Source organism: Ctenopharyngodon idella, chromosome 8 (genome assembly GCF_019924925.1).
Source record: "Ctenopharyngodon idella isolate HZGC_01 chromosome 8, HZGC01, whole genome shotgun sequence".
NCBI classification, from domain to species: Eukaryota; Metazoa; Chordata; class Actinopteri; order Cypriniformes; family Xenocyprididae; genus Ctenopharyngodon; species Ctenopharyngodon idella.
Window position 1 is genome coordinate 24577789 of NC_067227.1, and position 27374 is coordinate 24605162.

At 37.7% G+C, this 27374-nt stretch overlaps 2 protein-coding genes across 5 annotated transcripts; one reads left to right on the plus strand and one right to left on the minus strand.

Annotated features, from left to right (window-relative positions):
• Positions 1-227: 227 nt before the first annotated feature.
• ssbp3b (single stranded DNA binding protein 3b) lies at positions 228-15641 on the minus strand. Of its 4 annotated transcripts, none has more exons than XM_051902558.1 (17): positions 15452-15641; positions 14718-14790; positions 14536-14597; positions 13975-14059; positions 11177-11266; positions 7975-8046; positions 7710-7769; positions 7551-7611; positions 7339-7462; positions 6579-6627; positions 6426-6461; positions 6265-6319; positions 6064-6128; positions 5816-5888; positions 3396-3424; positions 2812-2910; positions 228-1810 (listed from the first exon to the last, which is right to left on the minus strand). In XM_051902558.1, the coding sequence occupies exons 1-17, from the start codon at positions 15505-15507 to the stop codon at positions 1781-1783; spliced, it is 1119 nt and encodes a 372-aa protein (XP_051758518.1). In that variant the 5' UTR covers positions 15508-15641; the 3' UTR covers positions 228-1780. The 4 variants fall into 4 exon arrangements, with proteins under 4 accessions (XP_051758518.1, XP_051758517.1, XP_051758520.1 ...); XM_051902557.1 differs by having other exon boundaries at positions 228-1813; XM_051902560.1 differs by lacking the exon at positions 7975-8046.
• Positions 15642-16413: 772 nt separating this feature from the next.
• acot11b (acyl-CoA thioesterase 11b) lies at positions 16414-27148 on the plus strand. Its single transcript, XM_051903183.1, has 16 exons — positions 16414-16569; positions 17962-18161; positions 18795-18864; positions 18942-19002; positions 20762-20863; positions 21003-21138; positions 21433-21589; positions 21688-21807; positions 24078-24216; positions 24421-24476; positions 24653-24719; positions 24808-24891; positions 25022-25155; positions 25931-26062; positions 26154-26280; positions 26507-27148. Exons 2-16 carry the CDS (start codon positions 17972-17974, stop codon positions 26684-26686), a joined length of 1755 nt encoding a protein of 584 aa, XP_051759143.1. The 5' UTR covers positions 16414-16569; positions 17962-17971; the 3' UTR covers positions 26687-27148.
• The last annotated feature ends 226 nt before the right edge of the window (positions 27149-27374 follow it).

The window sequence follows — 27374 nt, forward strand, 5'->3', positions numbered from 1 at the left end:
TGCCAGCTGGTTGGGCAAAACCTTTAGAGCTCTTATGAAGCACTTCTGCCTCACAGGTAGTGCATGACACCCTTGCAGCCTGTTTGAGCATTGTCCACTATGACCCTGCTTGACATTTTGCAGAAGAGGCGAGTAAAGAGCTTCGTAAATGGGTTCTTATGCCATGCCCTCCCTGTTAAAAACATTACATACACTGTACAATGAGTGAAAACAGACAGAGGCTTAAGACAATTTGGGAACAACTTTATCTTACATCGAAACTGGTTCACTGATTCAAAGATAATGATTTACATGGAAATCAAATGGCTGGATCTTGGCCCTCTGAAGAGATGCTACCCTAAAGAAGTCGGGGAACATCGACAGCTTTACATCATTTTCCAAAGTTAAAATCATTTCACATTGAGCTTTCCCTTTTCTCTTAAAAAGCGATTAGCTGGAAACTGAAGGTAGGGGAGAAACGCTGCTTTCCGTTTTGCATTAGTATGAATGATTGAAAAACATAAGACAAAAATCCCCAGAAAGGAGCCAAATAATTTAGTAGTCAATATACAAACAAGCCTATTCAGCCCACAGTTAAAAGTATGATGCACAAGCTAACAAAAGCCGTGCAATACAACTACTAAAATGTAAAACAATGACCAAATGCCTGTATAAATAGAATAAGTTACCATTCTAACTGTATTATGACTTTGTCTGATGTCGCTCAAATGAAACCTAATACAAAACAAACCCAAACACACTAGAGTCTGGCTTACAAAAGCCACATCCTTTCGGGATGAAACCCATTCAGAGCTAAAACAAGAGGCACATGGCAGGGAATTACATATATTAAAAAAAAAAGTAAAGAAAAACACGATATGGGTATCTTTAACCATCACAAATTCATCATGACAATCAAGCGCAATGACGGCCAAACATTTTTGCAGGGAGACGCATCCAGGCGCGAATTCCAGTCACCCAGCCTGAGAAGCTCTGAGAAGGTCTCATAGGTAGTATGTTTGTCAGGGTCAGCATCTGAGAGGATCATCGTATCATTCAGTCTTTGACCAAAGATTGAGACAGCAGTTAAATTTCAGAAAAATAAGAACATGAAATCAGTGCAGAAAACAAAACAAATAAAAGTTATCTTCAGGATGGGACCCATCAATGCAGTTATTCCATTAAAGCAGCTGCTTATAATGCTTGAAGACAAAAATGACAGTGTACGAGTAAAATACAACTTCGAGTCTTTCCTCGTTCAGAAAAGACAGAATTTCCTCACCACTTGATGCATTTCACTGGAGAAAAATAAAAAACAGGTCATCGAAAGGCAATAAAATATTCACAGAATTCAAGGCCACGTATGAGAGTTCAGTGTCAAAAAAGTCGGAGGAAGTTTCGTACGTGTAAACCATGCTGAAGTTGGATGTGGATGTCGGATTTCGAGAGAGAGAACTGAGATTATTCCTCTTCGGCACAAAACGTATACACATCCAGCGAATATGTCAGCAGTAACCATACTTTGCTTCTTAATGAGAGATGGCCTCAGAGGGGAACGAGAACCAAAAAAAAAAAAAAAATCCAGGAGCATTGAGTCACATGTAGATGTTCTGATCTTAGAGAGGAGTAAAGATTTGCTAGCCATTTAAAAAAAGGAACAACAAAAATCATTTTGATATTGCATGAGACCACTTGTGAGGATGCAGGGCAGTCCCACCCAATTCCATTTCCTGTACATGTACTCTGTCTATGTCATCGGTGGCCAACTGGGAGTTTCCAGAACGGAGCAAACAGACTGGCATCAGACGCTCATGGTCATGGAAGGAGAGTACTGCTGTAAATACAAAAATAAAAAAACCCTAAAAAGGTCAAAAACTGAAGCAAAACATTACAGAAAAACAATCACTCCATGTATACACTTCACACTGTCCCCTAACTAGTTGCAAAATGATAAAGTGAGTTTTTGTCAGTGTTGCCAACTATTTTCAACGGAAGTGGAAAGTAGCTAAAGCCTGCTTTAAAAGTCACAAAATGTCTAGCCTTATGTCGGTACTTCACATCTGTTTTCTCTTCTAACGCCCCCGGTTCTCATTTACGTATTTTCTGTCAGACAACGGAAAGTATGATGTAGGGATTCGTAGATCAGCAGTCACTTCCACTGCATTGCTAAAATTCCTGATTTATAACCGCGACGTCCTCGGCCAAAACCACTATACATGTACGTTAAAGACAGTGACTGTGCTGTGATTTCAGCTATATTTACATGTAAAATGATAATTCAGAGAGAAAGTTGTCACAGCGCATAAGTCACAACAATATCAGTCAGTGCTGCTCTCCTCAGCCACTCACTAAACAGAGCAGACACAGAGAGAGGTGAGACTCAGTGTTGCTACTTTTACACTGTTGCCGCGGGTTGTTTTTCATGTCCGTGGGTTGAAGCGACCCCAAATACCATGATATTTAGCCCCTGGAATGTGAACTTTCCCAGGGGAACCCCACCAAAAATGCTGATTTTGTGATAACCTGGCAACCCTGGTGTGACTGCAGCTGAAAAGCAAGGCTGTCGCGCTCGCAGGGCAGTACTGACGACATTTGAAAGTTGCTAAGGTTTGTCCAAAAAGATTTGTTTTGGGGGGGGGGGGGGGGGGGCCGCCCAGTGATCTCATTGGTCTAAAATCCTGCTAGCTTAACTCATGTTCCGATTTGGAGGTTGTATTGGATTGTGCAAACTTTATAACAAAGGACATAAAAAGAAGAAATGTATTGCAAGTATTTTCAAAACAATAATACAGTATATAAATGTAAAGGAATGTAAAAGTTAATGAATCTTACATTCTCATTCTGGAAGGAGTGAAGGTAGCTGCCTCCTACATCTTCATCTCTAGGGGTCCCGGGTGGATTGCTCATGCCACTCATATTGTTAGGAGAATTCTGATGATGAGATGTACAGTAGTTGGCAAATTAAATAAGCAGTGAAGTGCTGCAGGGATGACGCATTTTGTAAGCCAATCTGGAAGACAGCATTACCCTGGTTCCCTTCCAATGACAAAAAGCCACTTTTCCATTGGCTTTTGATTCTTGTAAAAAAATAAGCTCTGTGACCAACCAAAGTTTAAGATTCTTAAACGTTTTGTTTATCAACATAATCTGCACAAATTAACACAATCTTTATTGTTTATGAATTTTGAAGCCTAAATACAATTTCAGGCATTTAACCAAAAACCTGTTTAAAAAACCCACTGACTTTGGGACGATGGAACTGCGAAAGTTCAAAAATGCTAACTTGTTTCCAGGTTTTAGGACCCATTCTTGCAGCACTCTATTAAACAGTCTTTTACAGCAAGATTTGAAATACATCTCATTGTGACCCAAATACAATGATGGAAAAATAATACAATTAGAAAGATTATAATCACCTTTGGAAGTCCATCCAGGTCTCCTGAACCTACAAAGACAGAAACAAGCATAAATTTGTTTGCAAATGGATATAACTTTTTTTTTTTTTTTTTTTTCAAATATGTGTATTTACCAGTGATGGGAATAACGGCGTTATAAATAAACAGCGTTACTAATGGCGTTACTTTTTTCAGTAATCAAACGAATTACTTTTTCCCCCCGTTACAACGCTGTTACCATTACTGACAAAAAAAAATGTGGCGTTACTATTGAGGTCACTGAAGCGGTTTTCATCCGAGTAGGCTCTTTCTCAGCCATAGGACCTGCAAAGTTTTTTTCTCTGGGGTGTGTGTTGGGGTGGGACACATAGGCTAACTGATGATGATTGGTGTGTGACTAGAGATGATAGACCTGCAAAACGTTTTGTTGTAAAGAAATAGCACAGGTTAGTCATACACAAATATAATTTTAAACTGATAATAATGTACGATGCTGTGTGTGTATCTGTGTCAGAGCATGCGAGTGGAGCGCGAGCTCCAACCAGAATACCCTTTGTGACATGCTGGATAGAAAATATGTGAAATAAGTTTTCTAGTTGACTAGTAGTTGTTCATTTAAGCCATTAATTGACTAATCACATTTATATTAAAGGGATAGTTCACCCAAAAATGAAAATTTGATGTTTATCTGCTTACCCCCAGGGCATCCAAGATGTAGGTGACTTTGTTTCTTCAGTAGAACACAAATGATGATTTTTAACTCCAACCGTTGCCGTCTGTCAGTTGTATAATGCATGTCAGTGGCAACACAATCTATAAGAGTCAAAAACATGCACAGACAAATCCAAATTAAACCCTGCGGCTCGTGACGACACATTGATGTCCTAAGACACGAAACGATCGGTTTGTGCGAAAAACGAACAGTATTTATATAATTTTTTACCTCTAAAACACCACTATGTCCAACTGCCTTGCGCATCCGGTTAGTGAGGTCTGTGTATACTTCAATGAGTGTGACATCACTTCCGTTGTCAGAGCGCGTTCAGACCTCACCAACCGGATGCGCAACGCAGTTGGACATGGTGTTTTAGAGGTAAAAAATTATATAAATACTGTTCGGTTTCTCGTACAAACCGATCGTTTTGTGTCTTAGGACATCAATGTGTCGTCACGAGCCGCAGGGTTTAATTTGGATTTGTCTGTGCATGTTTTTGACTCTTATAGATTGTGTTGCCATTGACAAGTATTATACGACTGACAGACGGCAACGGTTGGAGTTAAAAATCATCATTTGTGTTCTACTGAAGAAACAAAGTCACCTACATCTTGAATGACCTGGGGGTAAGCAGATAAACATCAAATTTTCATTTTTGGGTGAACTATCCCTTTAATTTAATTTCTTATATACTGGAGAGAATAAACCATAATAATGAGCGTTTACGTAATATAGGCTATATAGCACTCAAGCGCACACATAAAGCTTGCCATAAATAACCGGCAAAAGTAATGATTATGAATGTGACAAAAACAGTAAGGAGACATTTTAATTGTTTATTAATAAAGTAATGTTTTCTGAATCAGTGTCGGCTGCAAAGATGAAGTTGACATTGCTGACTCTCATCTCCGCAGTGGACGCGCCTAGAGAGAGAATGCGCATTTCATTCGGATTACATAATCATTGAGTAGCCTACTTCTTTTCGTTTTGAATTATTTTGTTTAAGACATTTCAAGCTTTCTATAGATAGTATATTTCTCATGTCTATGAGGCAAGCAGCCTATACGCTGAGTTTCGGTTCATTTAGCCTATGAGACGCGCTCCAGTTCACATGCAAGTGATCGCGCCTGCGCCTCCATGTCATGATTAAATTGTCTGCTATATTTGCTTCTTATTTATTAAATCCAGGCAATTGGTTGAGGAAACACTGATTAAAATTAAGATACAATTTTTACAAAACGAAATTCACTTTAAAGAAAGGCTTTTTACAAAACAAAACTTAATGAAGTGGTCAAAATCATGTCTGACCCACTCAATGTTTCCCGATATATTGCACATCTTATGATGTATTCTATCTTACTCATGCTGTTCACTTTTCATAATCAAATAGATGAAATTAAAACATAACATATTTAAACATAAAAATTGATTCTACATTTTCTTTAATGGCTAATACCAACACGTAGTACAGTACAGAGAAATTTCATGTCGTGAGCAAGAGCGGATCATGAGTCACGAGTCGGATCAAGCAAAATTTATTTTTAGACTTATATTTAATATGTTTTTTTTTTTTTTTTAAATAACGCAATAGTTACTTTCCCTGGTAATTAGTTACTTTTATAATGATGCAACTTACTAGTTAGTTATAGTTACTATTAACAGGTAACTATAACTAATTACTTTTTAAAAGTAACGTGCCCAACACTGGTATTTACAGTAGCTTTACCTCCATTCATATGCATCGGGTCCATTCCTGCCATGGCCCCTAGGGGTCCCTCAGAGCCTGGGCCTATGGGAAACTGGACAAAACCAGTGGAAATTAAAAAAAACAGACACGTTCTGTCATCAGACAGTAAAGATGAAAAAGGGTAACATGAACACAGCCAAAGGCACTTCTGCTGCATTAATGTACTACACTAAGCAATTACTGAGCAGTGTGCCTCTGAGAAATGAGTCAGCAGGTCTGTCTCTTACGCTGTTGCGCCCTCCACCTCCTGAGTTTATCATGGTGTACAGGTTTTCACTGGAATTGTTGGAGTCTGAGGGTGAGAAATCTTTCATTAATAGGATGGAGATATTCTGCTTTAAGCAAACCCTGTGGTAAATCTGACATCTATGGAAATTAGAGATAAACTAAATCCAATAAAGAAGGTTATGAAAGGCTCTCAAACAGACCTGCTGGACTAGGAACAATTCCAGGTGTTCCCGGAGGCCCCCCTCCTTGTGGACCCTGGAGAAACAAATGGATTACAGTTTTAGATTCACACTTCAAAGTCTTCATGTATTATTATGGTAATTATAATAAATGTACAGTAGATGGGGAATTCTTCTCTTACCCCGTATGCACCAGGAGATGGTGATGAATATGGCATCTAAAACAAAACAGACAGACGTATGTTTAGGCATGCAGCATTCCATTATATTAATAAATATAATAATTGTGATAAAATACTTAAAATTAGACTAATACAGAAACAAAGTTGACTCACATTGTTGGCATTTGGATTTGGCCATGGTGGTCTGCCATTTCCAGGGCCCCTGGAATAAAATAAAATAATGTGTATTAGAATTCAGTTTTAATTTAATCAATAATTTACATGATATACTACCATTCAAAAGTCTGGGATTGTTAAGATTTTAATGTTAAAGGGATAGTTCATCCAAAAATGATATTTTAAACAATGTTGGTAACCATACAGTTGATGGCACCCATTGACTTCCATAGTATTTTTTTTTCCTACTATGGAAGTCAATGGGTGCCGTCAACTGTCTTGGTTACCAATATTCTTTAAAATATCTTCTTTTGTGTTCCAAAAAAGAAAAACTCATACAGGTTTGGAACAACTTGAGGGAAAGTAATGACAAAACTTTATTTTTTGTGTGAACTCTCTCTTTTATTAAATTTTAGAAAGTAATTTATTCATGTGATGGCAAAGCTGAATTTTCAGCAGCAGTTACTCCAGTCTTCAGTGTCACATGATCCTTCAGAAATCATTTTAATGCGCTGATTTGAAGCTCAAGAAATTTTTCTTATTGGCAATGTTGAAAACAGTGGAAAATGTGATTCTTTGGGGATTCTTTGATGAATAGAAGGTTTAAAAGAACAGCATTTATTTGAAATAGAAATCTTTTTTAATATTATAAATGTCTTTACTGTCACTTTTAAGGTGTCCTTGCTAATATCATTTTTTTAATCTTACTGAGCCCAAATTTTTGAATGGTAGAATATGTTGTCACAAAAGCTCTTACATATTCACTCCTGGCATGCCAGGGCCCATTGAGTTGTGTGGTGGTCTCATCCCTCCTCCAAAACTCTGAGGGCCGGGGCCCATGGGTCCCATTCCTCTAGGAACATTCATCCTCTGCATCGGCCCTTTAGATAGGGAAAGGAGAAGTCAAATAAGTTAATGCTGTCTTGCCGCTTTAAAATACCTCAGATGTCATAAGCGATGAAGGCTCACCCTGTAGTCTGGGATCCATGTTTGGGAGCATTGGCTGGGCAGTTGGAACTCCACCGGGGGGCTGGAAATTTTAGATACAAATTTAATTAACATTCATTTAATTTGACATTTTCATTTAAGCTACAATAACTGACACCAATTTCATGTTGATGAACTCACCTGGTTGCCCATTCTGATGGGGGGTCTTGGACCCCCACCAAAGCGAGGTGACATGAAAGGCTGCAAAACAAATCAACTTGTCAGAAAACTGTAACACTGACATATTGTCTGAATCCAATGAAGTTGCGACAAAAAGGATGCCTGCGAGAACATGGGATATCCACAGCTCAGCAGAGCAAGTTAACAGCAAAACAGCGAGAGAGAGAAACAACACAGAGGGCAGAACCGGTCAAATGAAAGTCCGTGAATAGACAGGAGCCGCTACCTGGCCGTGGGGTCCCATCATGCTGTTAGGGGGAGGAGGAGCGTGAGGGGAGGCCTGGGAGCCGGGAGGGCCCTAAGAAAGTGAAGAGACCACACGAGAGGAGAGCAGGTGCGAGAGACGAAGCAAGGGATATGTAGCAAGTGATAAAAAGGGCATTGGAGAAACAGGGATAATGAGAGAGACAGACAGAAGAGAAAGAAAAAAAAAAAAAAAAGAGATTCATTAGGCTATTTAAAGGGCTGGAAAGAGAACAACACCACAGAACACAGTGAGAATCCTGTGTTCTGGATTCTCACCAAGTGAATGGTGGCTGAACAGCTAAACTCACACAAAGAGCAAAGCATTACAGATAAGTTCAAACAAATGAAATGGGTGAACAAGTAAGAGAACAAGTTAACATTTATGAAGAATACAACAGGAAAAGCCAACATTGGACTCAACAGTGACTAGTCAGAGCTGTGCCATCATTTTAAAACTTGTATTCACTACTAACTTTGTATATTTTGAAGGAGTTACCGAGAATACTGGAAACTTGTTGGCTGCTTTTCCCACAGTATCCTATAGAATTAATAATTATTTTTAGAATTATTATAGGGATGCACCGAAATTTTGTCCGCCAAAAATTATCGGCCAAAAATGGCATTTTCGGTTTTTGGCTGAAAGAGAAAAGCGCCCGAAATATATGCCGCTAACCGACGCTCCGCTCAATATTATGCTCTATGCAAGTGCGCTCCGCTCAGCTGCTCAAGGCCCATGCGAATGCTCCACTCATGTACCCCTCATGCTCATCGGTAAAGCGAAGACATGTTTAGTCTGCTCAAATAACACACTGACATAATTTCTATGTAGTGGTATACATGTTTCTGTTTACCCTACTGTGCTGCTGTAACATGGTGTGGTATAGCCATGCTGGGCAACGCTGGTAAAATGACGCTACTCTCTCGTTCACTGATCCGCTCCCCTTATGTTCTGCTCACATGCTCTGATAATAGTTTTGTAGGACTACACATTATTTGGCTAATTGTTAAAAAAAAAAAAAAAACTTAAATCAGATTCTGTTGCTTAGAACTGAACAAAGAACAATATATTAATATTTTATTTTAAATATATTTTCTGACCAATTTTAGTGTTACTTTCAATAAAGGTGTGGTTATTTTATTAGCTTTTTTTAAACTCCGTATCATTAAAATTATTGAATTTCATTAAAAAAAAAAGTCTAATATTAATACAATTATACAAAAAAAAAAAAAAAAAGCCAATTTAAAATAAGAAATCATTTTTAATGAATCATTTTTGGTTGCGGTTTTTGGCCAAGTGCATCCAGAATTTTCGGTTTAGGCCCAGAATTTTCATATCACTGCATCCCTGAATTATTATAAAATAATGTATTGTATATTTTATATATGTATATACAAAATTTATAATTTTATGTCATAAAATAATTATAAAATAGTAATATTATATTATTTTAGAAAAAGAAAAAAAAACCACACACACACACACACAAAAAGGGTCTTTTAATGGTCTTAAAGTGTTAGTTCACCCAAAAATTAAAATAATATAATTTATTACTCACTCTCATGCCGTTCTACACCCGTAAGACCTACGTTCATCTTTGGAACACAAATTAAGATATTTTTGTTGAAATCCGATGGCTCAGTGAGGCCTGCATAGCCAGCAATGACATTTCCTCTCAAGATCCATTAATGTACTAAAAACATATTTAAATCAGTTCACGTGAGTACAGTGGTTCAATATTAATATTATAAAATATTATGATCCGAATCATGATATTATATAATATCATGATTCGGCTCGCGTGTCAAATCACCAAACTGCTGAAATCATGTGACTTTGGCGCTCCGAACCGCTGATTCGACACAAAAGATTCATAACGCTCCGAAGCTTCATGAAGCAGTGTTTTGAAATCGGCCATCACTATACAAGTCGTTATTTTGTTTTTTTGGCGCACCAAAAAATATTCTTGTCGCTTTATAATATTAATATTGAACAACTGTACTCACATGAACTGATTTAAATATGTTTTTAGTACATTAATGGATCTTGAGAGAGGAAATGTCATTGCTGGCTATAATTTGCGTTCCGAAGATTAACGAAGGTCTTACAGGTGTGGAACGGCATGTGGGTGAGTAATAAATGACATTATTTTCATTTTTGGGTGAACTAACCCTTTAACCATTTTAATCACAAATCACTGCTTAGGAAATAAGCAAGAATTGCACAAATACTGTAGATAAAGTAACTTAGCACAGATAAGCTTTTCCCTTTGTTTACTTTTAGCCGTGAGTAAACTTGCAGACAGCTTTTTACAGGAAGAACAGTCAGTGTTTTTCCACTCAATATTAATGGCTTCAAACAGTTCATGAGTAGTTGAAAAATGTCTCCCAGTTCGTTTGAGTTTAACGTGAGACCAATATTCATTAATGTGAGACAAATATTCACTATAGGGTTCAAATCTGGACTCTGAAGAAGGACCAAACATGAGCCTGATGGACTTGTTCTTAAGCTACTTCTTGGTTGTCTTTGCACTTTGGGCAGGAGAATTGTCTTGTTGAAAAATAACATCATGATCATTCCTCTTTAGATAACTTCTTTTCAATTGTGGGAATCAAGTCATTGTGCAATATTCTCCTGTACTCCAAAGCATTAAATGACTTTTCACAGTGAAGTCGCTCACCAATATCAGCAGCTAAAAAGGCTCCCCACACAATGACACCTCTTCCTCCATGCTTCACTGTGGTAGAGATGCATTTTTTATTATATTTCTCACCAGATTTTCAAAGGCACCACTCTGGAGCATCACCATGCAACTTGTGTTTCATTGCGATTCATCACTCTACTCAACTTCCCACATTCTGCCAAAAACTTAATTCTGTCTTTGATGTGTTTCTGAGACGGCGATGGCTTTTTAAGTAGTGCATTTGCTTATATTTTGCTAATTTCCTGACCAATAATTTGTGGTTAAGACAATTAAAAGCTTAGCGTTTGGCCATTTTAGCCCATTTTTTTGCCCAGGATTGTGTATACGTGTGTACATAGGCATAAAAACAACACTTTTTAAAATAATGAGAAACATTAATTCACTGTGTCCAAACCTTTGACTGGTAGTCTATGTAAGGTTATAATCAGTGGCATCTTAAAAAAAAAAAAAAAAAAAAAGGATCAAAGGAGATGATCTAACCTGGAAGAATCCAGGGGGCATGGGTCCACCTGGCATGCCATCTCCTGGTGGCATGTTCCCAAGAACAGGACTGGGGGCTGCTGCGGCACTCTGTGGACAAAACAAAAACAAAACAAAAAAAAGATTAGGATACATTAGATGAGAAGAAGAAAAAAAAAAAAAAAACACCTGTACATCTTAAGCACTGATTTTTTCCTAGGAAAAACAGAATAAATCTTAAGCTTAATGCATTCTAGCACTCATAAATCTGTGTTCTACCAGCAAGCAATAAAGCTAACGGCACAGCCACAACTGACTGGTGTAAAATCCACAAAACCAAGAGGAAAGAACTAGGTTTTAGAGCACAACAGGGATTTGATCATGCATATAATGGCAGTGGAAAAAGCAGTGTGGTCTGCTGCCTGTCACACTTCAGCCCGAGTTAACCGAGCAAGGCTTTTCAGAGTGCGCTGTGAAATACCACAGGAAGGAGATAGAAAGAAAAAAAGAGCAGCTGACCCTAATGGAGCAACACAGATCAGAACAGGCCAATGGGAAGAGTCAGACCGAGACTGATCCGTAACAATGGAGCAGCTACGCTTTCCATTCAGACTATTAAAGTCCACAGCTCAAGGGCCAGGACTTTTATTTTTAAAATTCACATGAAATCAAAATCCTAATACATATTTCTGGACACATCATTCACAGCTCATTAGTGCATCAGTGCGGTTATAGTTACCTAAACCTATTAAGTAAATAGAAATATTTATAAAAAAAATAAATAAATAAAAAAAAAAATAAATAAAAAATAAAAAAAAAGCACAAAATTACTCAAATTAAAATGAAAAACTGAAAATCTAACAATAAACATTAATGCTAAATATTAATACATAGTATAATAATATACAAATATGACTAAAAAAAAAAAAAAACACTGCAGTGTATGTCATTCCAAAGAAAACTAATGTTTGACTTCACAATCACTTGCTCCGCCCCCAAAATGACTTTTCTATTTCGGCTGATGTCACCAAGGCTGCCATTTCCTGTTTCGGAAGGTAAGCAATCCAACAAAATGAAAGGAAACTCTGAAATAGAATGCCTACTTTTCATGATCCAATCAATTCCCAATGAAGGGGGGGGGAAATCAATTTTTGCAGCTGAATGTCTTGTTCCACTCAGAAAATCATATTACAGAAGTGAAATGGGTGGGAATTTTATGCCGCTTTAGGATTAGCAAAATTTCTCATAACCAGTGGATGAGTTAAGCCAGGGAAACAAACATTCCTGGTTGTCCCACCCTGACTAAAGCCCTCCATCAGCAACCTAACAACATTATATCACTAAAATGCCCTAAAATAATGCAACACAGTCCTGTTTTCTACAGCTCATCCCTCCCTTTTGCTCCAAGTTTGCTTCCATGCTCCTCGTTCCATCTGTCTCTTCCCTCCCTTTCAATCTGCCTACCGACAGGCTCCATGACAGCCATCAATCACTCTCCATCCCCACCGCAGCCCGAGGGGGAGTGTTTCCCTTGACACAGCATGAAGACAACATGGCCACTGTTTAAAGAGGGCGCAGCCTCCTCCCCCACCCTCTGGAGAATAAGAGAGGACAGACCTGACGCCACGGTCCCAACCATAGCTGGGCACAAAAGGCAGGAGACAGCGGCGATCACACGATGACTTTAAAACATAATGCCCTATAACACTCCTGCAGATCCAACTATGCTGAACATGCAGCTAATTTTCGAATGACGGATCATGTTTCATATGTCCCGTACGGCAGCATCTTTTCAGATTAGGGTGTCTAGACAGAAGAGCAAGGGTTTGATTTTTACACTCTCTGCATATGACCTCTGACCTGTGGCCCCTCACTAAAGCTGGCTGCTAGACAACAGCAACCATATATTATTGGTAGAAGGCTAAAGCTGGAGGTTTTCGCATAAGAGTCGCATCATTCCCACACAAACTGCTGGGAATATAGAGAAACGACAATTAGAAATGCCACAATACAAGTTTTACATATTAACTGTAACTAAACAATACCAAAGACTTTTCCCCACTTATTACAGTCTCATTCGTTATCCAAAACTAGGACTGATAAGTCTCACTGCAACTTGCATTAAAATGATTTAGTTAGATTTGATAGTGATTTCATGCCATTGTAAAGGGCATTGGTCTACAAATCTATTTTAAAAAAAGTGCAATTTCAAAATATATATAAATTATAAGAAGCTAAAGCTGGAGATTTTGGCCTAAGATTCGGACTATTTCTAGATTAGCTGTCGGGAACACAGAGAAATGACAATTAGAGATGCCACAATACAAGTTTTACATTTTTAAATTGTAACTAAACTATGACAAAGGGTTTTTCCCCACTTATTACAGTCTCATTTATGTCATCCAAAACTAGGACTGATCGGTCTCAGTGCAACTTCCCTAAAAATGCTTTTATTAGATTTCTTAGTAACTTCATTCCATTGTAAAGGCCATTTTCTACAAATCCATTTTTAAAAAGTGCAATTTTGTAATATCTATTAATAATAAGAGCTTTCCTAGCTTCAATCTTTGGTCACGCAGACCTTGATTTCCAATCAGCCAAACATCATGTCCAAGGCACATGGCATCTTCGTCTAGAAACAGTGATGATTCCATAGAAAACCCTGCTGACATCATTGCTATTGTAGGGATGATTACTACATCCTTTACACAGGTCATTGTACACATTTTCTTATTATACAACACAGAGACTCTTCCAAAGTCACAGGCACAAGAAATGCAATTTTGTCCTCGAATCTGCATACGTTTTCGTATACTCACATAGTCATGGAAAGCCTTGGCCTCGCTTGAATGTTCACATGTGTCTCTCCTCTCAGGAGCTGCACAGTAGAGGTCCCAAAAGACACTGGGGTAAAGAGAAAAAGTCATATAAGTCTGCATATGCCTAATGGTCAACTTAAAGGAACTGTTCATTCAATTCAAGTCACATCATTTACAGTACTTAGCCTCATGTCATTCCAAACCTGTATCACTTTTGCTTCCACAGGGAAAATTTAAAGATGGTTTTCGGTGCAATAACAATGAACCATACAATACATTAGCTTTGTGTGAGAAAAAAATCTAAAGATTTTAGTGGACAATAAATTTCAGTCTATCATATGGTTAAAAAAAAAAATCAAAATAAAACTTTTTTTTGATACTTTTTATGATACTTCTGCATCTTTTTTGAAGCTTTAGTCTTCAGAATTTCTCTCATTGTGTCCCTTGGAATTAAGAAAGTCATGGTTTGGAACGAGATGAGGGTGAGTAAATAATGTCATTTTTATTTTTGGGTCAAATACTCCTTTTTTTATAGATACATATTACACTCAAAATACTCACCACCACCAGGAATGCAGGAACCCAGGAGGGTCTCCCAGCGTGATGTTCTTTTCCCATCGGATCTAGAATGGATTCGAAAATAATTGTGTCTTTTAAAGGTTCAGTGTACAAGACATTCCAATTTTAATGTTTGCAAGTGTGTGGAGGTAAAAACATCTGAAGTATGGTCTTCTGGTTCTTACTTCTGACAGGAAAGTCTGCGCAGACTTCTGAGCACCAATGTGTAACAAATACTCATAAACATACAAAGCTAACCTGCAATAAAAAAGAAAGAATACAATATTAAGTTATTAAAGCAACAATTAACAAATAAATAATAATATGGTCAGTGAGGACAAAACCAAGAAATCAATATTGTCTCACACTCTTCTCTGGTTTCCGCTAAAACAGTGTTTATAGTAAATATATATATATATATATATATTACTTATAAAAATAATAATTATATTAACAAAAAAATAAGAGAAATATTCACAATATACATTACTAAATTTATTTAAGTTAATTTTATTATTTATAAACCACCATTGAGCAAGGCTGCACCTCAAGAACATGCAAAATGCATAAAAACTAAACAAAAGACGGGACCCACTCCCCTCCAAGACTGGCGTCTGTGGCAAAATGAAACGAGGAACACTGAAGCGCCCGTCCCGCATGCAGAAACTATTTCAAATAGGTGATTTAAAAAGACACGGTTTTTATTCTGGATCACATCACAATGACCAGAGCCGAAAGCTCTGTGCCATAGGGGGACCCCAGAATGGCGCACGGCCGGGCACTTTCGATTCAACGCTCTCACGACAAGCCTATAGCAGCAGCATACGCTCCATATGCAGTCGTGCCTATACTGCCCTAACAATAGGCTACATCCAACACAATAACACACGCACGACGGGCGATGTTCAAAAGACCTTACTTTTCCCGAGCTTGACCATCCGATGGCACGACGGAGCTTTTGCCTTTAGGAAACATGATTTTTTTTTGTGCACGGGAGACTCGCCCGCGTTCGCTTTTCCCCTATTTTCGACAATTCATCTGTCACTGCTCCAGGTTCGACTGCACAAACTAAACACACTGACGCCTTCTCAACCAACCTTGACCACTGGGGCGGGGGGGGGGGGAATTGTGTTGTTTGATTGACAAGGGCAAGTAGCCAATGGCAGGGCGCCATTTCTCTTGCGTGATGCCCCCGCAGTGACGTATGCTCGGCGACCAAAGTTCCTTCCTCCAATTTCCTGTGATTCTTTAAAGATGGGTTGCATTAGGCGCTCCACATTAATTAGCTCTGTATTTGTTTACTCTGTTAACTTAATGGGTTGCGAGCTATGATAGTACAACTGTGAGAAATCGCAACACGAACAATGGAATAAAGCTGAATCATTCACTTATAAGTACTAGTATGGCTTGGAAATAATTGAAATAGCCTTAAGATAACGTAAATTAAAAAAAAAGAAAATAGCCTTAAAATGTAATGTAAAATTCATTATTATACATATTTTCTAATATAACTTCAGTTAGCCTATTTATATAGCCTATTTTACATTAGTGAGAGTGGCCTAATCATATTTGCACTCTTTGCAATAAATTTAGATTGAGAAATGCTTTTATAAGTAATTACATAGGCTAAAAAGATGTGTATTGGCTTCGGGTCTGTTTACAAATTCTTAAATTAACTAATTTATTAAAACCCTGTAAGCTGATTATATTTGTTTCTCAATATATATATATATATATATATATATATATATATATATATATATATATATATATATATATAGTTAGCCTATTGTTTCACCCTAATTCCATAAGGTCAGAGATTTGATCTTGAGTAATGGGATCAGTCTACCTTAAAAAGTTTCCGGGCGTCACAGTGGTCACTGGAACTTCATAGGGCTTATGGGAACAGTCGAGCGCAGTGTGGGCACTTTTACTGGGAATAGGAATGTCTTTTTATTTATCTTCATATATCTTGCAAAGATTCAGACACCACACAGACACCTTCGTGCAAATGAGAGTGGTTTAACATCTATTCACGTAAGTTTGCTCATTTCTTTTTTTTTTTCATTACCAGCCTGTTGCCCAAGAGGTGTTTTAGTTCAGACGCAGTTGGCATTTGAAATGACACAGAATAACCTGTGCAAACTTTAGAAAAACGTAATAATATGCTTTGCATAAAAATCAGCAGATAAATGCATGCATCTTAATGTTATGTGAAAGATCGTGTCTATTCAGGGTTTATTTTTTTATTTTTTTTTATTTTTTTTCTTGAATTAGAAAAATTAGATTAAGATGCATAACAGTCTATAGGTAATTAGGCAAAAAAAAAAAAAAAAAAAAACGGCTAAAACCTTTATGTAGTCTGCCATATCTTGTCTCAACCTCAATAACAATGAAAACCATTTATGAATGAGCATAATTATGTCAACAGGTTACGCCAGTCAGTTTTTGTTAGAGGTCATGACTCACTTTTTTCTGACACATGACAAGTGCTCCGTATTTATATAAGAACTGGATAACGGCACACTGATATGATTGGTTAAGTTTTTATGCTTTCAATTGTAAATTCCACCTGAAAACTATTGCGGAATATCAGCTGTAACGTGTTCTGTAGTTATATGTCTCTTAATAACTGAACTATTTGACTGTGAACAGGCTACAAACAGAAACGAGTTTAGCGTATTAATCGCTTATGGCACGTAGTTTTTTTACAGACAAAAACGGCTTTGTCCTGTTTCTGATCTGGCTCCAGTTCTTCTACTTCATGTTGTTTTGATGTTATAATTGCACATGGCGCGAGCTATTTTTACGTTCACAACTGTTTTTCCAATAATTTTAAATAATTTGTTTTTACATAGACGTATAGACGTTTATTTTTCAAATGTTTCATGGAACACAAAAATTGAATTACAGGTTGGAAATCTTAAAAAGCCTGTAAGATAGTGTTTGGCTAACTAGTGTGCAGGTTATTTCACCTGAAGATAAACTGAAATTCAGTGTGTAGCGTAATACACACAGCCTGGGTGATAGAATACGTTTCTTGATGTTTTTTAAAAATCTCCTATAATTTACATTAGAATTTTTTATTCATGCAGCATAATCTGTTCTCGTAGGGTCTGCAGTAATTCCAAAAGGATTTTTCTCTGATTATAAACTTGTTGCAAGTGTTTTTTTACTAAATTGGTATGACTAATCCTTTTTGAACTGACTCAAAATTCCACAGTAACAAACAAACAAAAAGGACAAGCCACATTTAGTCACTGAATTGTATAACATGCATTTGGAATCACATAATAATATGAAAGGTTTAAAAAGAAGCATGAGCTTGTGTGATGACTTAAAACAGTGATATTCTTGCCTATAATTTTAATTGCCACCAAATGTGGATACAAATAAACATCTTAACATGTAGATAAATTGCTCCAACAGAGCCCTAGTTATGGCGAGCGAGACCAGTGATCCTATGATGCTGGAAGAGGCCATGTGTATTCTGGAGAATGGGGAGATGTACAGGAACCCAACTGAAGTAAAGATGAGCCAGATAGTCCTTCCCTGCCATGCAAACCACTGTGGCGAACTCAGTGCTGGGCAGCTGCTCAAGTGGATGGACTCCACCGCCTGCCTGTCTGGTTCGTTAGGGGTGTTAATGATAGAGACAAACTGAGTTGCTGTCACTGTTTGAATGAAACCATGACTATTTTATTTTATTTTATTTTCAGTTCCCTGCCAATGATCCAGTAAAACTATTTCAAGTACATTTTTGAAGGTGCTTTAATTTCACTCTGAATCATTGCCGTCACCTCCAGTATTCATGTAAACACCCCCACACCATATGCTTGTACCAAGTGTCATTAGACATCGCAGATGGAGGAGTCTGTACAGTTTAGACTGTGATTTCCATCCTCTTACTGTGAATAAACAGAGTAACTGGCTGGTGAGAAAGTTTAATAGCAGTTGGAATGATTTTTAATCATATTTAACTGATAAAAGGCAAAAGCATTTCTTCTGAGAATGTGGCTAAACCTTTGTTGCACTGTGAAAAGCACAGATGGTGGTTGGTAACAGCTTTACATGCTTCCCTTAATGTTGCTCAAAATGAGCTGTGCTGGCCTGTTTGTTGTCTCTTCATTCGGTAGCGCAGAACCTTTTTTCATCCTTCTGAATTACCTATTTGCATGTTTGCTTTTCAGATGAACCTGTTTAAATACTTTCTTTGGGTGTAAATATTTATTAATCATCAATATTTGCTCTCTTGTTTCCAGCTGAGAGACATGCTGGTTGCTCCTGTATCACAGCTTCTGTGGATGACATTCACTTTGAAACAACCATAGGGTAAAACATTTACAGGAACTAATTACTTCAAATTGAAATATGTTTTTGCTTAATTATATGTTTTGCTGTTTCTTCAGGGTTGGACAGGTTGTAAACATTACAGCTAAAGTCAACAGAGCCTTCACATCCAGCATGGAGGTTTGTGGGATCTACTACTATTTAATATTCACTTAATATTATTCAGCAATATTATTGATTTTACTGTACTGACACTATTGGATGAGAACTGAACTGAGCTGGATGATGACACCACTGTTTTCTGCAGAGCTGCATTATAGCTTAATTGAACTAATTTCACAATGGATTAACTTTACAGAGTTATTGAACCAAACTGAATCAACACTGAACTGATTTCAGCTAAACAATTACACTCTTGTCTTTTTAGAGCTGCTTTACAGCAGAATTTAATTCTGTTTGCATCATTTCCTGTGGCCTCTCTTAATTCTAAAAAGAATTTAATTCTGTTTATCACAGTTTAGACTGTCAGCCGGTTAACACAGAACACGTTTTTGCTTTGAAAAACGCAAGACGCAGGCAGTGGAATGGGGAAAAATGCAAGGTTTTGAGATGCATTTTTTAAAAGTTGAACTGATTTTAAAGGGATAGTTCACCCAAAAATGAAAATTTGATGTTTATCTGCTTACCCCCAGGGCATCCAAGATGTAGGTGACTTTGTTTCTTCAGTAGAACACAAATGATGATTTTTAACTCCAACCGTTGCGGTCTGTCAGTCGTATAATGCTTGTCAATGGGAACTCCATCTATAAGAGTCAAAAAAACATGTGCAGACAAATCCAAATTAAACCCTGCGGCTCGTGACGACACATTAATGTCCTAAGACACGAAACGAACGGTTTGTGTGAGAAACCAAACAGTATTTATATCATTTTTTACTTCTAAAACACCACTATGTCCAACTGCCTTGCGCATCCGGTTGGTGAGGTCTGAACGCACTCTGACAATGGAAGTGATGTCTCGCACTCATTGAAGTATAAGCGTGAGACATCACTTCCGTCATCAGAACGCGTTTTCAGACCTCACCAACCGGATGCGCAAGGCAGTTGGGCATAGTGGTGTTTTAGAGGTGAAAAATGATATAAATACTGTTCGGTTTCTCGCACAAACCGATCATTTCGTGTCTTAGGACATTAATGTGTCGTCACGAGCCGCAGGGTTTAATTTGGCTTTGTCTGTGCATGTTTTTTTGACTCTTATAGATGGAGTTACCATTGACAAGCATTATACGACTGACAGACTGCAACGGTTGCGTAAAAATCATAATTTTTGTTCTACTGAAGAAACAAAGTCACCTACATCTTGGATGCCCTGGGGGTAAGCAGATAAATATAAAATTTTCATTTTTGGGTGAACTATCCCTTCAACTTGAGCGCTGCGTTTTTAGAACACTTTGTCATGCGTGAGATGCTGCAAAAGATGCAAGACGCGAACGCAACGGTCAAACGTGTCTGTCTAGTGCGTGTTAACATAGAAAAATAATGTAAAAGTACCGCAGTTGAATGGGAAAATGTGTTGAACAGCCCCTAAACCTGCTTAGAAACAATTTGTATTGTATAAAGCAGTATATAAATAAAGGTGACTATTTATTGCAAATTAGTGCGCACAATTATTTTTTTATTATGTGAAATCAAACATCTATTGATATTATTAACATGTAGAATTTTGGTCATTGACTAATAAACAACCAAAACACTGCATTTCACTTCTTCTCTAGCTTGTGTGCTAATCTACAGTAGTTTATACTGGAAACTTGCGAATATTGTTGACCCTTATGATAAACTGCTTGCAGTGTTCCTGATTTGTAATTCGCTTTGGACAAAAGCTTCTGCTAAATTAATAAAACTAAACTTAAGACTGATGATGTCGGTCTTTGTCACAGGTTGGGATTTCTGTGAGCTGTGAAGATCTCTTTAGTGACAGACATTGGAAGGTCTGCCACGCTTTCGCCACCTTTGTGGCCCGTCGTACCGAAGCAGGAAAGGTAAGAAACATCAAGTCAAACCAATTCAGAGCAGACTTTTTAGGCACACCTTTGAATCAGATCTGTGAAGAAGATCTTGGATTTGGTCCTTGTCTTATTAGAGTTGTAATTCATCAGTTCAATTTTTGGATTTGCACAGGTACAGCTCAAGCAGGCGAATCCACGCACGCAGGCAGAGCAGATGGAGTACAGCCTCGCAGCCGAGCGCAGGAGGATGAGACTAATCCATGCAGAGACTATTATCGATCTCCTCAGCAGCTGCTCCTCTCAGACAGGTGAGCAGAGACATTGCTCACTCACTTTCTCCAGGTGTGTTTGTTTGCTTCCAAGATTTTGAAGAGAGGCCACAGGAAATGAGTCATGAATCAGAAGTTGTGTTCTGATTAAAGGTGTCATTCGGTTTGTTTGGTGTCTCTTCATAAGTATTCCGCCAACATTCATTTAAGCATATATGTGTGCAGTAAACCTTCACCGTTCGCTTATAAAGGGTCACGTGGTTTGAAGTGTGTAGAATAAATAGACTGTAAGATGCACTAGCTCTGATAAGTGGTGCTCTATTTGTTTGTAAGTGAGCGAGGATCTTGATTACCAGGATGCAGTGCCTGCAGAGCGAACTCGGGTAGAAAGCGTCGAGCTGGTGCTCCCGCCTCATGCCAATCACCAGGTCAGCACCTTCGGTGGACAAATCATGGCCTGGATGGAGAATGTAGCCACCATCTCTGCCAGGTGTACAGTCACTATTCTACTACAGTCAAAGAGAAAAAGATTAGTAAAGAAATCATTGGTGTTTTGTACTATAATACTTTGTATGCTTTTTCCTCTAGTCGTTTGTGTAATGCTCACCCAACTCTGCGGAGCATAGACATGTTCCACTTTCGTGGCCCCTCCCACATTGGAGACAGACTGGTGTTGAAGGCAATCGTAAACAATGCTTTCAAGAAAAGGTACCACTATATGAAGAAAAATTAGCAGACCACTGGGATGGTTATGGCTATACAGGTGCTGGTCATATAATTAGAATATCATCAAAAAGTTGATTTATTTCACTAATTCCATTCAAAAAGTGAAACTTGTATATTATATTCATTCATTACACACAGACTGATGTATTTCAAATGTTTATTTCTTTTAATTTTGATGATTATAACTGACAACCAAGGAAAATCCCAAATTCAGTATCTCAGAAAATTAGAATATTACTTAAGACCAATACAAAGAAAGGATTTTTAGAAATCTTGGCCAACTGAAAAGTATGAACATGAAAAGTATGAGCATGTACAGCACTCAATACTTAGTTGGGGCTCCTTTTGCCTGAATTACTGCAGCAATGCGGTGTGGCATGGAGTCGATCAGTCTGTGGCACTGCTCAGGTGTTATAAGAGCCCAGGTTGCTCTGATAGTGGCCTTCAGCTCTTCTGCATTGTTGGGTCTGGCATATCGCATCTTCCTCTTCACAATACCCCATAGATTTTCTATGGGGTTAAGGTCAAGCGAGTTTGCTGGCCAATTAAGAACAGGGATACCATGGTCCTTAAACCAGATACTGGTAGCTTTGGCACTGTGCCAAGGTGCCAAGTCCTGTTGGAAAATGAAATCTGCATCTCCATAAAGTTGGTCAGCAGCAGGAAGCATGAAGTGCTCTAAAACTTCCTGGTATACGGCTGTGTTGACCTTGGACCTCAAAAAACACAGTGGACCAACACCAGCAGATGACATGGCACCCCAAACCATCACTGACTGTGGAAACTTTACACTGGACCTCAAGCAACGTGGATTGTGTGCCTCTCCTCTCTTCCTCCAGACTCTGGGACCCTGATTTCCAAAGGAAATGCAAAATTTACTTTCATCTGTGAACAGCCAGCCTCTTTTGCAGTGACCTTTTGTGTCTTGCCCTGCTTGTGCAAGGTGTCAATGGTCATCTTTTGGGCAACTGTCAAGTCAGCAGTCTTCCCCATGATTGTGTAGCCTACAGAACTAGACTGAGAGACCATTTAAAGGCCTTTGCAGGTGTTTTGAGTTAATTAGGTGATTAGAGTGTGGCACCAGGTGTCTTCAATATTGAACCTTTTCACAATATTCTAATTTTCTGAGATACTGAATTTGGCATTTTCCTTAGTTGTCAGTTATAATCATCAAAATTAAAAGAAATAAACATTTGAAATATATCAGTCTGTGTGTAATGAATGAATATAATATACAAGTTTCACTTTTTGAATGGAATTAGTGAAATAAATCAACTTTTTGATGATATTCTAATTATATGACCAGCACCTGTATATAGTAACCCCAAACATTCAAAGTTCACTGTTAATAGGCTTTGTTTGGAGAGAAATTAATACTTTTATTCAGCAAGGACGCATTAAATTGATTGACGAAAGACTTTTACATTGTTACAAAAAGTCCTGTTTTAAACAAATGCTGTTAATTTGAACTTTCTATTCATAAAAGAATCCTGAAAAAATCTATCACAAAAAATATTAAGCAGCAACCATACATTGATAATAATAAGAATTGTTTCTTAAGCACCAAATAAACATATCAGATTGATTTCTGAAGCATCATGTGACACTGAAGACTGGAGTGATGATGCTGAAAATTCTGTTTTGCCATCACAGGAATAAATTACATTTTAAAATACATTGAAGTAGAAAATAGTTACTTTAAACTGTAATAATATTTCACTATATATATATATATAAAACGGTTAGTTCCTGTCCTTGATTCTGATTGGTCAATAGCTGTGTTTTATTCATGATAAAACACTTCTATGACTGCTTCACCTAACGGTTCTGTGTATCACTACACAACACCCTTAGCGACCACTCTTAGCAACGTAAACTGTTTGTTCTCAACTGATATTGTTCATTGAAGTTTACTGTATTATGTAGAAGAGTGTTGCAAGAAAAAGATTGAGTGAGCGAGTTTATTACCTGCATTTAGATTTAGCATTTTCCTTCAGGTCAGCCCTATGTTCATAATAAAAAATCTGTTTAATTGTCCAATGTATTATCTTGTCCTTTTAACAGTTAAGGGTTTTAGTGAAAGTTCATTAAAGTTGCATTGATACATATTTTTGGCTTTAATATATGTATTGTGTGGTAATCGTTTTATAAAAGCAATAAGGTACTCGAGGCTATATATATATATATATATATATATATATATATATATATATTATCCTTGTACAACTGTTATGTTGTGTGTGCTATTCCAGTATGGAGGTGGGAGTGTGTGCAGAGGCCTATCAGGGTGGAGAGCCCCTGCGACACATCAACACCGCCTTCATGACCTTTGAGGTCTTGGACAATGACAGGAAGCCACGCACTTTGCCAAGGATACGGCCCGAGCCTGTGGTGAGCGCTGCAACATTCTTATAATCCCTCGTATGTTGGAAGAGTTAAACTTGTTGACAGAGGAGATTGTTGGATGTGTTCAAGAGGGTGAAACAGAATGAATGCTGGAACTGAAGTGCTTGTTTGACATAAAAACATGGAGTTTTTTAGATTATGATTTCTAATCTAAAATATAAATCTAATCTCCTCATCCTGTCTTTTTAGGATGGTAAGAGGCGCTTTCAGGAAGCCATAGCCAGAAAGAAAATTCGCCTTGACAGGTAGGATCCTGTAGATTGTCTCTATTATAACATGTTGTCATATTCTTATGATATCAAGTGCTATTTATAAGCTCTGGCTGTATGTCATATTCAAAGTTTACTTTACAGCTATAAAAATTCCTGCATGCAGACCAGCATGGTACACTAGATCACATGAGTATGCTCTCCTCTTACAGGAAGTACATAATATCCTGCAAGCAAAGTGAGGTTCCTCTCTCGGTTCCCTGGGACCCAAGTAACCAGGTACATTAACCTGTTCTAAGATCTATAAATGTAATGGATATAATCAAAATACTTTACTGAATCATATGACTATTCCATATCTTGGCAGATGTACCTCAGTTACAATAATGTTTCGGCACTAAAGATGCTAATTGCCCGGACCAACTGGGTCTTAACCTCAGAGAAAAACAAGGTGGATACGCTTTGTAAATCCTATTTTTAAAGTTTTCATTTTGTCCTTTTGAGATTACATGGGTGACTTGAGCAGTCAAAAATGCTGTAGAGGATTGAGAGAAATTTATGAGCTGAAACTTTGTGCCCAGGTGAGTTTATACACACTGGAGGAGAACCAGACGTTGTGCTTTAAGGTGGAGACCCATGTGGCCGTGGCAGCTGAGCAGGTGTTTCTGTTACTTTCTGATCTAAGGCGAAGGAAGGCATGGGATCACCACTACCAGTATGTCAAATGCATTTTCTGTAATTTGAAGAACAACAATGTAAATTATATCAACATGACTGTGAGGAATCTCAAGAGAATGGCTCACTAATGTAACATTTGAATTATCTGCAATTACTACATCTCACATTCTCACTATATTATTCATCTTCCCAAACAACCAAAATGTACAGAACAGAAAATATTGAATTATATAAAGTATATAATATATATATATATATATATATATATATATATATATATATATATATTATATAGAGTGAGCGAGTTTATTACCTGCATTCAGATTCAGCATTTTCCTTCAGGTCAGTCCTATGTTCATAATAAATAATCTGTTTAAAAGTCCGATGTATTATCTTGTCCTTTTAACAGTTAAGGGGTTTTCCCGTGACTGACAGCGCTAGTCAAAGCATTTGTCAGTTGCGTCTTGTTCCATGTTCACAACAATTCAGTCTTTTCAATGTAAAAGTCTTCGCTACTGACTGACACTCTCATAAAGACAGTCTTTGCCGCCATCTAATGGCGTAATAATGTAACTTCTGTTGCTGTTCACGGTCAGGGACTATTTTTTCTGGCGGAAGGAAGGCTTTTAGTTAAAGTTTACTTCATGAAAGTTGCATTAATACATATTTTTGGCTTTAATATTTGTATTGTGTGGTAACCGTTTTATAAAAGCAATAAGGTACTCGAGTCTAGTGCTGTATCATGAATAAGTCACGATACAGCACAGCCTCTCGTACCTTATTGCTTACATAATACATGTGCTCTAATACAGAGAGTGTGAAGTGATAACCGACTCACATGAAGACGACACCATCTACCGTGTTGTCACTCCCTCTGTGACTAAAGGAGGCAAAGTCCAGGAATTCATCCTCCTGGCCTCTAGGAGGTGCCCTTGTGATTCTGGGTAAACCCCAAAATTCCTAAAGACTGTATTTTGTCTTGTGTCTTTCCAAAGGACAATATAACATAAGTTATTATATCTTTGTCCTTTTCAGAGACCCTTACTTGATTGCCTTGCGCTCTGTTACCCTGCCTGCACACCCTCCTACTGAAGACTACAACAGAGGAGAGGTGCTCTGTGCTGGGTTCAGTATCTGGGAAGAGGAAAGCTCTTTCACTAAGGTAATAAATACACAGAAAGCCTAATGGACACTTATAATGAATGACTGAATGAGTCAAAGTTCAAGAATTAACACAGCTTTAAACATAACAATCTCTTTAACTGAAATAATATACATGTACATAATAACTCATGTTTAGAGTGGTTCCTGGTTCTGCCACGTAGGTGTATTAAGTACTAAAGGTTAAGTGTGTCTGGCTTACGTGCTTATGTATGCATTTCTCTCAGATTTCTTACTACAACCAGGCCACTCCTGGCGTGCTGCCCTATATCTCCACTGACATCGCTGGGCTTTCCTCCAGCTTCTACCGCACCTTTGCCTCATGTAGCGCTTTCCTGGAGGGGAATAAAGACAGCCTGGCTTCTCTGCCCACCTCCACCCTGCGAGAAAACTCTGGGAGAAGTTGAAGTCGACATTCTGTGCTATTCAGAAATTGATTTCATTTCTGAAAAAAATGGTTAGGGTCAAGGTTTCACTGTAGAAATGGGATGACATAGACATTTACATTTGATTTCAGTATAAAAGATCATGAACTGGTAGGTTCATAAAACTCATGAATTCAGAAAAAGGCATTAGCATTGTTATCAGAAGTCTTTTTCTGTTAAAACACCAGATCGTGAATATAGTAGAAATTATTTTGTGATGTAGACATGATGAGTATTAATATTATTTAAAAAATAGATCCTATTTTTTTTTTTTAGATATTTCACCTTCTAGACTATAAGCTAGAATTCAGGGTCATGTGCAATTGTAAAAATCTCTATAGATGCCTGTACCAGAAGACTAAGCTAGTACATTGCACTGTTGTCGTTCTCAATGACTTTAGTACTCAGAATAAAACAAATAAACTTCAAATAGGTGGCAAGGTCGATATGTGGTACTTCCTGTGACATGCACAATCAAGTTTGCATAGATTTTCAGTCGTCATTTACAAATGTTAGATTCTATCTTTTTATGTAAGGCCAGAACAAAACACTGAATTTCACATTGCTGGAATTCTGGATGCTTTTTGATTTTTTTTCATAAATACTATTACATGTAGCAATTTAGTGTGGTACATCTTTATTCATTCTCAAGCGAAACTGGCTTTGGCAT

What these genes read in the sequence shown, in the direction of transcription:
- ssbp3b (XM_051902557.1), bottom strand. Translation starts at nt 15,507, where the DNA reads ATGTTTCCTAAAGGCAAAAGCTCCGTCGTGCCATCGGATGGTCAAGCT. An exon ending in CGCAGACTTTCCTGTCAGAA is followed by an intron (nt 14,598 to 14,717) that starts GTAAGAACCAGA and finishes AATCCATTCTAG; the next exon opens with ATCCGATGGGAAAAGAACAT. An exon ending in ACTCCTTCCAGAATGAGAAT is followed by an intron (nt 1,814 to 2,811) that starts GTAAGATTCATT and finishes TTGTATTTACAG; the next exon opens with CAGTACTCTCCTTCCATGAC.
- acot11b (XM_051903183.1), top strand. Translation starts at nt 17,972, where the DNA reads ATGGCGAGCGAGACCAGTGATCCTATGATGCTGGAAGAGGCCATGTGT. An exon ending in CAGCTGCTCCTCTCAGACAG is followed by an intron (nt 21,139 to 21,432) that starts GTGAGCAGAGAC and finishes TTTGTTTGTAAG; the next exon opens with TGAGCGAGGATCTTGATTAC. An exon ending in AGGAAAGCTCTTTCACTAAG is followed by an intron (nt 26,281 to 26,506) that starts GTAATAAATACA and finishes CATTTCTCTCAG; the next exon opens with ATTTCTTACTACAACCAGGC.